The sequence below is a fragment of the Botryllus schlosseri genome, chromosome 1 (genome assembly GCF_051294905.1).
Source record: "Botryllus schlosseri isolate E-star chromosome 1, Bs_hap1, whole genome shotgun sequence".
NCBI classification, from domain to species: Eukaryota; Metazoa; Chordata; class Ascidiacea; order Stolidobranchia; family Styelidae; genus Botryllus; species Botryllus schlosseri.
The window spans coordinates 13,964,736-13,977,170 of record NC_137236.1 but is presented as its reverse complement, the minus strand read 5'-3'; the positions used below and the strand labels follow the sequence as shown (position 1 = coordinate 13,977,170).

Here is a 12,435-nt window from a genome sequence, read left to right as displayed (position 1 = left end):
AACTGATGGCAACGTCACGCAGGATCTTCTGTTTAATTACTTAATTATTCTATACAGAAAAGAGTTTTCATCATGCAGGATTTATTTCAAAAAATGAACCGAGATTCCATAGGGGCTCAACACAATACTGTAGGTGTGATAGCACAACACTGAAAAATATTGATTATGCATATTTGGTATTTCACAAAATGGGACAGGTGATACCTTAGGCATACACCGTCTACTCTCTGAACTAGACGAGCAAATACCCGGTCTTTGGTGGTAGCTTTCAAAAGGCATTACTCATGTTAACAAACCTTTACTCCAATAACAGTTCTATGCAGTAATAAATAATTGTAGTGAAATTTGATATATATTGCATTTGGTTGTTAATCATGGTGAAGATTGCGTGTCCAAGTGTGGAGAAACATGCCGTGAAAATGATGGAAGAATTACATCGAATGAAGCGAGATAATGAACAATGTGATTTCATAATTCAAGTGGGAGATGATGTCTATTACACTCACAAAAATGTATTGTCGTCTGGTAGTGATTATTTCAAAGCAATGCTGAAGCACGACACTAAGGAAAGTCGTGAAAGAAAAGTCGTTTTTAAAGATGTGGATTCCGAGTGTGTGAAAAATTGCATCGATTTCATATATTCTGGTGAATTTGAGATCCCCGATGAAAAGATCTATGATCTTCTTTATATTGCGATCATGATGCAGCTGGAAGATGTGAAACAGGCCGTGTCTGATATTTTGGAGCGGTCAATTACTGTAGAGAATTACTTTTCCACAAGAAAAGTTGCCGATATGTACGGACTGGATGCCGTCTCTACGCGATGCAGAGTATTTCTTCAGGAAAATATCATGGAAATATCAATGCAGCCTGGATTTCAAAATATTGAAAAAAATGACATCCTCAATTCTGTGAAGTCGGAAAGATCCGAATTATGTGAAGAAGCGAAACTAACGTTATTGCTTCGGTGGGTTGAAAATAATCGTAAAAATGTGGAACATTTGGACCAATGTCTTGAAGTGATCAAGTTTTACAGAATGTCGCCAGCTTTTGTAGAACATCTTTTGGAATCAAACTTGATTTTCTGCGATGACGTTGGATTGTACGATTTGATCAACGGGCATCTACTGAAAGCTTCAAAAAGATTGAGGAAATCGAAAGAAGAAATTGACAACAGGAACTTGATTATTCTTTTTGATCAAGACACGGATTGTATCAGATCCCTCAATCCAATAACCCGTAACGTAGAGAAGTTCCACGATGAAAAGTTCGAGCATTTTCAATGTTTTGAGACGATTTCTCTTGACTCGTACATTTATGTTTTATGTGAGAATAAATCTGTTCACCGACTCGATTGCCGAAGCAAAAATTCAAAATGGGAGAAGATGAAAGATATGATTTGTGACCATGGTGAATTTCCTCGATCAGTTCCGTTGTCAGGATCAATATTCGTTATTGGAGGAAGCCATCCTATTGCGACAGATGCTGTGGAAACATTTACTCCCTCTTTAAATCAATGGTTTCAACTGCAGAATAAACCTACGGCAAATCGTGATGCAAGCCTTGTATCATTGGATGATTCCATTTATTGTATTGGAGGCGTGGGACGAGATTATATCGAAGTTTCTTCATTCTGCAGATTCACTCCATCGTCATCGGAGTGGGTGGACCTCGAGCCAATGAGATATGCTGTGACTGATACTGGTGTCGTTGCAGTTGACCGAAAGATTTTTGTGATGGGTGGTTACAGCGGAGGGATCGAAGTCGACTACGTATCATGTTACGATGTTACTTCAGCTCATTGGACTGTATTGTCATCTATGATTTCTGGTCATCGCATTCTGTCTGCTCATCACATTGATAAGTGGATTTATGCAGTAGGATATGGAAATATCTCTGATGTTATTGAAAAGTATGATGTCTCAAAAGACAAATGGATAATGGTGAAACCAAAAGTTGATAAATGTTTTACAATTTATGAATCCACATTTATAAAAGTTTAGCTTGTACTGATCTAAGACATGATAAGAAGGGTTTCCTAATCTTATCACTATTAAAATTGTCCAGTTGTCTGTTCTATCAATGCTACGATTGATCAATGATCATGCTATTTCAATCATCATTACATTGGAAATTGTACATTTTGTTATTTCGAAACATTGCAATTAAAGTGCCATGTACTAGTTACTCGTGTGACTTTTTATCAGACCACGTTTACTTTACTTCCGTATTCAATTCGTCAGAACTTATCAATTTAGTTTTTTTTCAGATTCTGTCAAACGCAAGGTAATATGGGTGAATTAGTATATTTATACATTAAATAGCAATACTAACATGAATTTTGTGGAAATGTTCTTTAAAACCCGACCTGCCAAAGTGAAATGTGACCCACATTCGCAGTCGCATAGCCAGGGGAGTTTTAATTGATGCAGCCTACCAAAGTTCATGCAAAGTGGCCAACATTGTAAATAGTGTGACATACCGTAATTTTCCGAATATATTGCGCCCCCATGTATAATATGCACCTTTAAAATGACGTGTATATTCTGGGAAAAAGCCTGTACCCATGTATAGTACGCACCCTGCATTCGCAGTACATAAGTACATGAATGGTTGCGGTTTAGTATTCGATGTTGTTCTGTTTTGCGATGTCACTGTCGAACAATCATGACATAATGATTGCTAATCATAATACAATCAACGGCATTGTCTCTAAACGAGAATAGGTAGTAGCCACAGTTTGTGAGGTCGGCGACGCGATAGTTCAGGCTAGCAACACACGACATCTTGCGCACGAGGCCTAATACAATTACAGATGCGATTGCTCAGGCCAACGGTTATGTCGGGCGCACTAGTCCTGTTGGAGATGCGGCTGATTACGCAAGCGATTATATCTTGCGCGCATCGCCTCTTCGCCCTCTTGTGTATGCGATTGTTAAGGCCCGTCGTTGACGCGATGAATCAACAAGGATTGCCGCGAACGCTTGTAGCAATCAGCGTCCTAATTGCGCTTGCGTACGAACTGCAAACTAACTCAGAAGAGATAGCGTGCTTTGCAGACGACTCTCGTTAATTAGAAACACGCTTTTCGTTAATTAGAAACACGCTTTTCGTTAATTAGAAACTCGCTTTTCGTTAATTAGAAACACGCTTTTCGTTAATTGGTAACACGCTTCTCTATTTGGCAGCGCATTACACTCTATAATACGAATTACGCCCCCCCCCCCGATGGCTAGAGGTGATGCGCGATTTAAACAAACATGAAGAAAGGTGTGACTTCAAGTTTTTGATTGAGGGATTATTTTTCAAGGCTTGCTGTACCCATGTATAATACGCACCCCCATATTTTTGGGCAAAAAATTGGTAAAATTTTGCGCATTAGCCTATGCATGGAAAATTAGAGTACTTTGTTCTCTCCTGAATATGTGTATAGTGTATTGTAAATGATGTTTGACGTTTTCGCAATTGCTGCATGGCCGATATCAATAGTGGACAACTTGGGCTACTTCGTACTGGGGACTGAATGATATTTTACATTTATTTGGCCGGGTATTTCTGTATTGAATAGCCATGTCAACCGGTGCATGGAAATTTCAATGAGGGTGGATTGTCTCGTGTCTTTGTTGAGATGCATACCATCTACTTGGAGTAATCTTGTTCCTTTTGGCTATCTTAATTTCAATCTGACTCTTTTTAAATTATGGGCTACTCGAACCATATGTGCGTACTGTCAGAACTTACAAGTTTATAACTTATTGTGTATGATTGTGAACCCTAGTCATTATAACATGATGCCATGATTCCATTACCGATCATATCATCTTCGTTCATTTCAGAAATGTGAATGCTCTTTATTGTTAATAACTTGATATGTGAAGGGATGGAAACTTTGGACGTGCTGCTGTGAGCCATAATGGCCTCAAAAACCCAAGCATGATGAAAGACCTACCGGTAATGAAATATCAGTAAAGAAGAAGACAACATTTTCCACATCAAACTACGTGTATTTGGGACACATCTCATTTTAGAAAGGTATGCAATCTAAATTTTCAATTATGGTGTACAATATTTAATATTTGGTTTGCCTAACAGCACGTAGCTGTATGAACGTAAATGTGGAATTTCTAGATCAGAACACATTTATGCGAGCTATTCATCTTTATTATTTACAAGTACTATTTCCAGGTGTCTCGCCTGAAAGTCGAGGAAGATGTCAAGTTCAAACAATGATGAGTGCATTCCACTGGCATCAATAACTGTAAGTAGTCATGAAAATAGAAGAGCTCAGAACCAGAGTCGTCCATCTCGAAAAAAGGTCACATATTCCATCAGTCTCTTCTTTCAGTGAGTACTTTCAGTAACATAATAATTATGAAACTGTGACACGGCATTTCAATTTGTTGCTGTGATTATGCCAGGGTTGCATCCAATGTTCCCTCTGATTTTTGACGAGTCTGCGCACACTCACCAAATCACTGCGCAAACCCTTGGACAACAGTGCGTAACGACTAAAAAAAGGTCATCACTTCGGATTTTTTGTGCGCGACTTAGATTTGCTGTGCGCAAAGACCGTGTCAGCACTGAACATGTGCGCAGCTTAGAGGGAACATTGGTTGTATCCATTCCAAGCCAGAAGGTTTCGAGTCACAAGTCAATCTCACTTTCATAGTTTTGACTCGAGTCGAGTCATTTTAAATTCACATCCGAGTCAAGTCCTTGTCAATGAGTAGAGGGTCGAGCTCGAGCCTGAGTCATATTTTGTGAATTGAGTCCGAGTCCAAATCATTGTGTTCAGACTGTTCACTGTTCAGTTTTGAGTTCAATCCGGTTAAACCCACTTGGCTCTGCTTGATTGATATAGAATGGTTCGCATTCATAATATTGTAACTTTCCTTTGAAATATTGACTCGAGTCATTACAACCCTGGTTTATGCTGTTCAAGTAGTGTCGTCTTCAAGTTAACCGATAGCCACTAACATTGTTCATTGGAAAGCGGCCAGCCCATACTCTTCAGCGGGAATTTTGTCGTTGTTCTGTTATTAGTGGCTGGTGCATCACCTAAGTGGTGCCATGTTCTTGTCAAGATGTAGTGTTAGCCTCTTTCTAATTGATGCTTTGCCTGTTGTATGTTGTGCTTGTGTGGTTTCTAACTCTGGCAGCAGAGTAAGGCCGACATCTCTCCTATAAAAATGCATTCGGCTACATTTTACAGTAGACATGAGCAATTGCTGCACCAAAATGCATAAAAAAACAGAAAACTAGTATGTCATTTTGTTCTTGAACCTGGATTTGTAAATGGAGGTACAGAAATGGTTTTGCAACCCTCGACATTGAATCAAATCCCCATTTGCAACATCATTCCGACTTGTTGAGCATTGTCACGGTGGATTTTTGTCCGTATCAATGGTTGGTTACGCTCGAGTCACCTCGCCGCACGCGAGAAGAAACTGGATCACAAATCATTCTCTCCGAAAGCGGTCATGCCGTAAACAGGGCTTCCACGCTGCTCTGAATCTGACTCTAATTAATGTAATTTCTCATTTAGAGTATTTGCCAGCGTATTTTTTAACGATATGATATAGTCTGGGTTGTTTGATCGACATTCTACAATACACACAAGGGGAAACTTACTGTGTCCGGACTTATTAGCCAGTTAATTATACTCAGTCAGTCATTACTCGCAACGATTGCTCCAGTCCAACTCGCCGTCGAGTTGTAACAGTTCTGTGAAGGACTGAATGTGTCAATAACAAGGACATAAGTTAAAAAATACGAGAGCTGACTGACATCGATATGTATCGAACACTGCAAGCCGCCGGTCGACAGGTTTTGTGCAAGCAGTATATCGACGAAGTCCTTCGAAATTCTAGTGCCGCTTACCAGAAAGCCGAGCGCGCTTTCTCATACGCCATACAATATGCATCGCTACCACACGTCACCAAATGTAAAGACGAATTCAACAAAGTTTGCATTCAACTCATCGACGAGTTGGAACGATTGTACCAAGAAGCTGAAAAAGACCTCTACCTTGAGAGCGTCCAACAAATACATTTACTGTTGTTAACTGTCGCGCTTGGTCAGCGTTATGCACATTGCGCTTACCAAGCCTACCGAGAAGAAAACATGAACTCGTCTTCAAATGTCACCCTTGACTGCATTAAACCTCGAACTTCCAATAAATCACAGAGTATTCATTCCGCCACGTCCTCAAGAGGCTCAGCCAAAGTCCGGGACGCTAAGCTGCAACTCGATAAAGCCAAACTGGAAATGAAACGAAGGCAGATTCTCGAGAAACGAATCGACGCCGAAAGTCAGATCCTCATAGCTACCGCAGAATTGGCAGCTGCCGAGGAAGAACAAAGATCTGCTGATGGTTCATTCAAATCACAAGAGTCCAACATTACCGTCACCGAAAACGCTGTGAGTACTGAACCCTTACCTTCGCCCACTACTCAAGCAATGACTTTAAATACCTTGGGCACGCCTGCATCTATACCAGTCAGCAGTACTGGGCAGAGGCTCGTTCCGGAGCCGGCGATAACCCAACCGTTACCGACCACTCGTCAGTTAATCGCATCAGCAATCCCATGTCATTCCCAGTCCATCCATTCGCATAGTTTCACTGCCGGTTCGAGGCCGGTCATTCCCTCGTATTCTCGAAACACTCCGCAGTGCCAGAGTGACCTTAGATCTAACGATATAACTTCTCGTTCTCGCGGTCAACCCGCCGAGATCCGTTTCGTGCCAAATGCGCGCAATGATATAACTTCTCATTTTCGCGGTCAACCCGCCGATATCCGTTACGTGCCTAATGCGCACAATGATCTTATTCCTCGTTCTCGACACCAATCCGCCGATATTCGTAATGTGCCAACCGGGCACAACGATCTCATTCCTTGTTCTCGCGGTCAATCCGCCGATATTCGTAATGTGCCAACCGGGCACAACGATCTCATTCCTTGTTCTTGCGGTCAATCCGCCGATATTCGTAATGTGCCAACCGGGCACAACGATCTCATTCCTTGTTCTCGCGGTCAATCCGCCGATATTCGTAATGTGCCAACCGGGCACAACGATCTCATTCCTTGTTCTCGCGGTCAATCCGCCGATATTCGTAATGTGCCAACCGGGCACAACGATCTCATTCCTTGTTCTTGCGGTCAATCCGCCGATATTCGTAATGTGCCAACCGGGCACAACGATCTCATTCCTTGTTCTTGCGGTCAATCCGCCGATATTCGTAATGTGCCAACCGGGCACAACGATCTCATTCCTTGTTCTCGCGGTCAATCCGCCGATATTCGTAATGTGCCAACCGGGCACAACGATCTCATTCCTTGTTCTCGCGGTCAATCCGCCGATATTCGTAATGTGCCAACCGGGCACAACGATCTCATTCCTTGTTCTCGCGGTCAATCCGCCGATATTCGTAATGTGCCAACCGGGCACAACGATCTCATTCTTTGTTCTCGCGGTCAATCCGCCGATATTCGTAATGTGCCAACCGGGCACAACGATCTCATTCTTTGTTCTCGCGGTCAATCCGCCGATATTCGTAATGTGCCAACCGGGCACAACGATCTCGCTTCTCGCTCTCGCGATAAACTCGCAACTCATCGTCGTACAGACGATTTCAATGCCGATCTAGTGCCCTTAGCGCACAACAAATACAGTTCTCATGCTCGCGATAGAGTCGCTCCTGCCTTTAGTTTTATCTATGAATCCGATTGCGTCCTTGAGCCCGTAAACATAAATCCTAACGATAAGTACTCCGCTCGAACCGAAACCACATCTTATCCCCGCAAACTTTTCAAAAGCCTCCCACCTGCGTCTGACACAACACACAGTGGTGTCGGTCAGAGGCCCGTTAATGGGCCGGCGCCCGCACCGACAAATTATCCAAACCCTAAACCTAGTCCATGCGACTCTCCTAATCATGATACTGCTGTAACTATCAAACTCTTCGGAGATGTAACCATGAAACTCTTCGGGGCTGTTCCCAGAGCCCAATTCCGAACAGTCATTCCAAGTAGTACCAATGTCTCTACTGGGCCTATCATATCTGCAAACGACGAAGTCCCTCTGCAGGGACAAAAAGACCTGATACCTGTTACTGTAAGTGACAGTCCGACTTCCTGTGCCCCTGGTTATGGCAAACTCGACATTTCTGGAAACTCTGATGCCGACACGCAACCTCTGTCCAACGTAGAAGACGCTGCGCCTCCGCACACAACAAACATACGTCACGAAGTGTTTCCGCTCAAGAAAACGCAGACTGTCAAACCGCCCTACAACAATGGAGCTGCCGTGAAATCGCGCGACAACCGACCTTCAAAAGTCGCGGAAGAACCCGAGTTCTTTCGAAAGTATAAAGAAAAGATCTACGAGGGTCTGTCTCGAGGGTACACTCAAGCCGTTCCGCCGGACTTGCTGCCTTCGTCGGAACGAACTTTAGAACCTATCCATTTCCATACCCAACAACGAAAGATGCCAAGCAGACGCAAACTGCAACTTGCCCCAGCCGTATCCGGCAACAAACTTGCTACAGACGTAAAAGATTTCGACTACGATATCGACTCCGCTCGCTTCTGTATCGACAGCACCGCAATGCTCCGCAGCATTCAAACGACCTCCGCTCGATTCAACGCCTTCGTCCGTCAACGACCGCCTTGAACCAGGATCGCTCCGCGCGCGCGTTACCTGACATGTTTTATTTTTATTCTGTCATATGTTCTTTTCCGTCCCGACTTGAATCGTTCTCAGTTTCCTTGAGAAGCATAAAAACCCATAAGTTTACCGCACAATGTCACCCGCTTTGATAATACGTCACTATCCTGCTACTGCAAGTTCTGTCCCTAATTTTAAGAAAAATTCTGGATCATGAGACCAGACTTCCAATCGTAAACTTACTGTTTTGTACACAACTGGTACTCGTCGTGGCATCCGAAATAGTGTTGCCTTGAATTAAATAACTTTTGCCTACTCATATTGCACGTTTTCTGTACATTGCCTTCGCTTACTGACGCTGTATCAGCTTTCTATACATTGCATTTGCCTTGCATATTTCTTCATGCCCCGATTGTCTTCATAATCCAAAAAACCACCATTCCTTCATTTTTTCTGTGGCTCACCGATAACTGCCTATTTGCAATTACGCTTCGCCACGGGGGCGGCTTATGTCACGGTGGATTTTTGTCCGTATCAATGGTTGGTTACGCTCGAGTCACCTCGCCGCACGCAAGAAGAAACTGGATCACAAATCATTCTCTCCGAAAGCGGTCGTGCCGTAAACAGGGCTTCCACGCCGCTCTGAATCTGACTCTAATTAATGTAATTTCTCATTTAGAGTATTTGCCAGCGTATTTTTTAACGATATGATATAGTCTGGGTTGTTTGATCGACATTATACAATACACACAAGGGGAAACTTACTGTGTCCGGACTTATTAGCCAGTTAATTATACTCAGTCAGTCATTATTCGCAACGATTGCTCCAGTCCAACTCGCCGTCCGCCGTCGAGTTGTAACAGTTCTGTGAGGGACTGAATGTGTCATTAACAAGGACAAGCATGAAAACTCAAGTAGCATGCAGTGGCATTAAAAACTCCAAATAGCATGCTGTGATATGGTTGAATATTTATAATTATAAATTTTAATTTTAAATTATATGAGGACGCTATCGCCGATTCGTTATATACCACATATACTGGTAAGATAGCCTGGATTGAACAACCTGTGATATATTAGATTCATCGATTCTACTTTATACAACCATTCTTTATTTAGTTACAGTGGATTGCAATCTAAAGATCATCATGTAAATGCTGTTCCTTCAATCATCGGCATCATAACTTGCAGCACAAAAGACATTCATACATCAATGTCAACCAATCAGTTTATATCTGTCAAAGAACAATGCCTCTCTGAGGGACTACCTTGGGGTCAAAGATCAGTAAATTCTGATTTTCTGCCTTCCCAAAATCAATGATTCTGTATCCGAATATTTGCCTTTTTGTGCCACCACCTATAACTAGCTCAATTCCGTATGTAACAAGAAGTCTCAATATATTGGGTGACTGCAGTGTTAGAATTTGGATTGTTTTTAAATTGATGTATCCTTTCTTTGTCATCACAGGTAAGGATTTTCTTTCAATCATGGTCAAGAAAGCTGCAACTTTCAAGCAAGGAAGTCTTCAATTGTCATTCAAGATGAGTTTTATCCGGCTACATATTTAACAACCTTGGCACAAATACGATTGACATCGACATTCTATATACGTAACAATCATCAACTCTGAAGCAGAGGTGGTCTGCAACAAAGTACTTCTGCTTTTCGGACTACTCAAGTAGGTTTTGGCTACTTATTATGGTTATTCGGGATCTGGAAAAAAACGCACTTTATAAATACCACGCAATTAAAAAAGTCAATTTTTCCATCTCGACTCCCGAATGACCCACTTTATACTGCAGTGCTCTGGTGCTGTCTATATGGCTGTCAAATCTATAAAGGAGGACGGATTCACAAGAAGGATGACATGTAGGCGTCCTCAGGGGACATTTTCGATTTCCCGTGAAAGGCATACTGAAATAGTTTTATTGCCAGGACTCAAGCTTCTACTCAACCGTTTCTATACAGAAGTAGGTACGGTACTTGCTTTCGACATTTTGGATTTCGTGAAGTAGAACGTAGTTTTGGATGCTGTGTCAAATCAATGTTCCAATCACTATTCGCAATGCTTTCAAAGAAAAAGAATGAATTCATACACAAAACCCACTGTCCAACTTTGCGATCAACTCAAAATGATTAATCGCAAAAAGGGAACGTGGATTAAGGTACTTATGGGCGCAAAAAAAACAATGTAATTTCGAGAAGGAGAACGGCTATTCGTTCGTCTAATCATGGGAAGATAAGGTGCTTAGCATAGTAATAAAATTGAATAGAATTTAGTTAATTATCCACGACCTATCTGAAATAGCCCACCGGTTGTGAAGCACTGACCTTAGGGATGTGTTGTTTGATGCGCTCCAACATACCAACGATCTATAAAATTTCTCACATCAATGCAAACAGACCTTGATAAGAGATATTTTCCTAACGTTCGTACCGTAGTACTTGAGTACTATGAAAAAGGAGAAGTACGTCATTAATGATTGTGTCTGCAAGCTGCTAGAAGTGGCTGACGAGATAACGTAATGGTAGAGTGTCCGGCTTCTGGATCGGTATGTCGTCGGTTCGATCCCCGTCTGGGTCAGACCAGACCTGAATTATAACACTGGTAATCATGCTTGACGCTCATGCATGACTTGGTGGTTCAAGACTTATAAAGCCTTGAAAGACTATCTCTGCAACTTCCTTGTCCAGCGGCATACGTAGGCTACATCATGCACTCATGGTATGCATATGCACAGATTGTGTGTGTGTATATCACGAGTCGGTGTATATGCGGCCAAAATATACAACTTTATTCTGTTTGACCTTTTCCTCTTATTTTGGGATTCATCATTCCGGAGAAACTACGATAAATATGTAGTTGGCTCAAAATCATGTTTATCCGTCAACGTGTATTGTATATTTTTCGCAGCTATTTCTAACGAATACATCATTTTGCAGCTTCACCCTCGCGAAGGATTGCATTTCTTCATAAAAACTGTTCTGGATATACTGAGTATATCTTCGGTTTAGGTTGAAAACTTGGGATTGGATCATTTTCGGGCGTCTCACTCTACCTTTGACCTGACTTGGAATGAAGGACCAACTCACGTTGGCTGTCTCTGTCTCAAGCTTCAGTGACGTTTTCCAGCAACACCATTTTAAGACTTGATTATATATTTATATCACATGAAACAAATTGACCATAAAATTCAGCAACTACTGAATAAAGTAAGCATTTTCGCACGAGTCAGCTACATTGCGTCGAGTAAGTTGTTCAAGGTTCCGAAATGCTATACTACATGAAGGGGCGTTGGAATTGAGCATGCAGTGATTTTCTAGCTTGCCTAACAAATTTGTCGAATAGTGGGTAGGGATGGGCAAAGTCGAGTACCTGACTGTTTCGATTCTGAATCACATCACTTCGAGTCGATAAACACGTGTTATTATGTCACTATGTTCCTTTTATGCCACCACAAAGAACAGAATACTTGTTCTCCGTCACGTTACAGATACTGTGGTATTTTTTCGACAATACTGATTCCATTGAACTTTTTATCAATGTTTTGGAATGATCACGACTTTGGAAATGTGATATTTCCAGCAACGTTCGTAGCTTTGTACTGTGTCTCGTATGCTGCGACACGGCTAATCATGGTTTCAAGGCTTCCTCAGTGGAAAATAGTATCAAAACTATAATTCTCGTTAGTAAATTACCTCTCAGTTGAAAGGAGTGTATAATTTCAGTTCTCGAAAAAATCGTATTTTACTACTCGACTCGAATC

At 41.9% G+C, this 12,435-nt stretch overlaps 1 protein-coding gene across 2 annotated transcripts; it reads left to right on the top strand.

Moving 5' to 3' along the window:
• Positions 1-331: 331 nt before the first annotated feature.
• On the top strand, positions 332-11,881 carry LOC145442526 (kelch repeat and BTB domain-containing protein 12-like). Of its 2 annotated transcripts, none has more exons than XM_080320476.1 (4): positions 332-4,032; positions 4,186-4,258; positions 10,136-10,346; positions 11,684-11,881. In XM_080320476.1, exon 1 carries the CDS (start codon positions 375-377, stop codon positions 2,001-2,003), a length of 1,629 nt encoding a protein of 542 aa, XP_080176602.1. In that variant the 5' UTR covers positions 332-374; the 3' UTR covers positions 2,004-4,032; positions 4,186-4,258; positions 10,136-10,346; positions 11,684-11,881. The 2 variants fall into 2 exon arrangements, with proteins under 2 accessions (XP_080176602.1, XP_080176593.1); XM_080320467.1 differs by having other exon boundaries at positions 11,612-11,881.
• The last annotated feature ends 554 nt before the right edge of the window (positions 11,882-12,435 follow it).

Bases quoted from the DNA above. Each gene is read 5' to 3' on its own strand.
- LOC145442526 (XM_080320476.1), top strand. From the start codon at position 375: ATGGTGAAGATTGCGTGTCCAAGTGTGGAGAAACATGCCGTGAAAATG.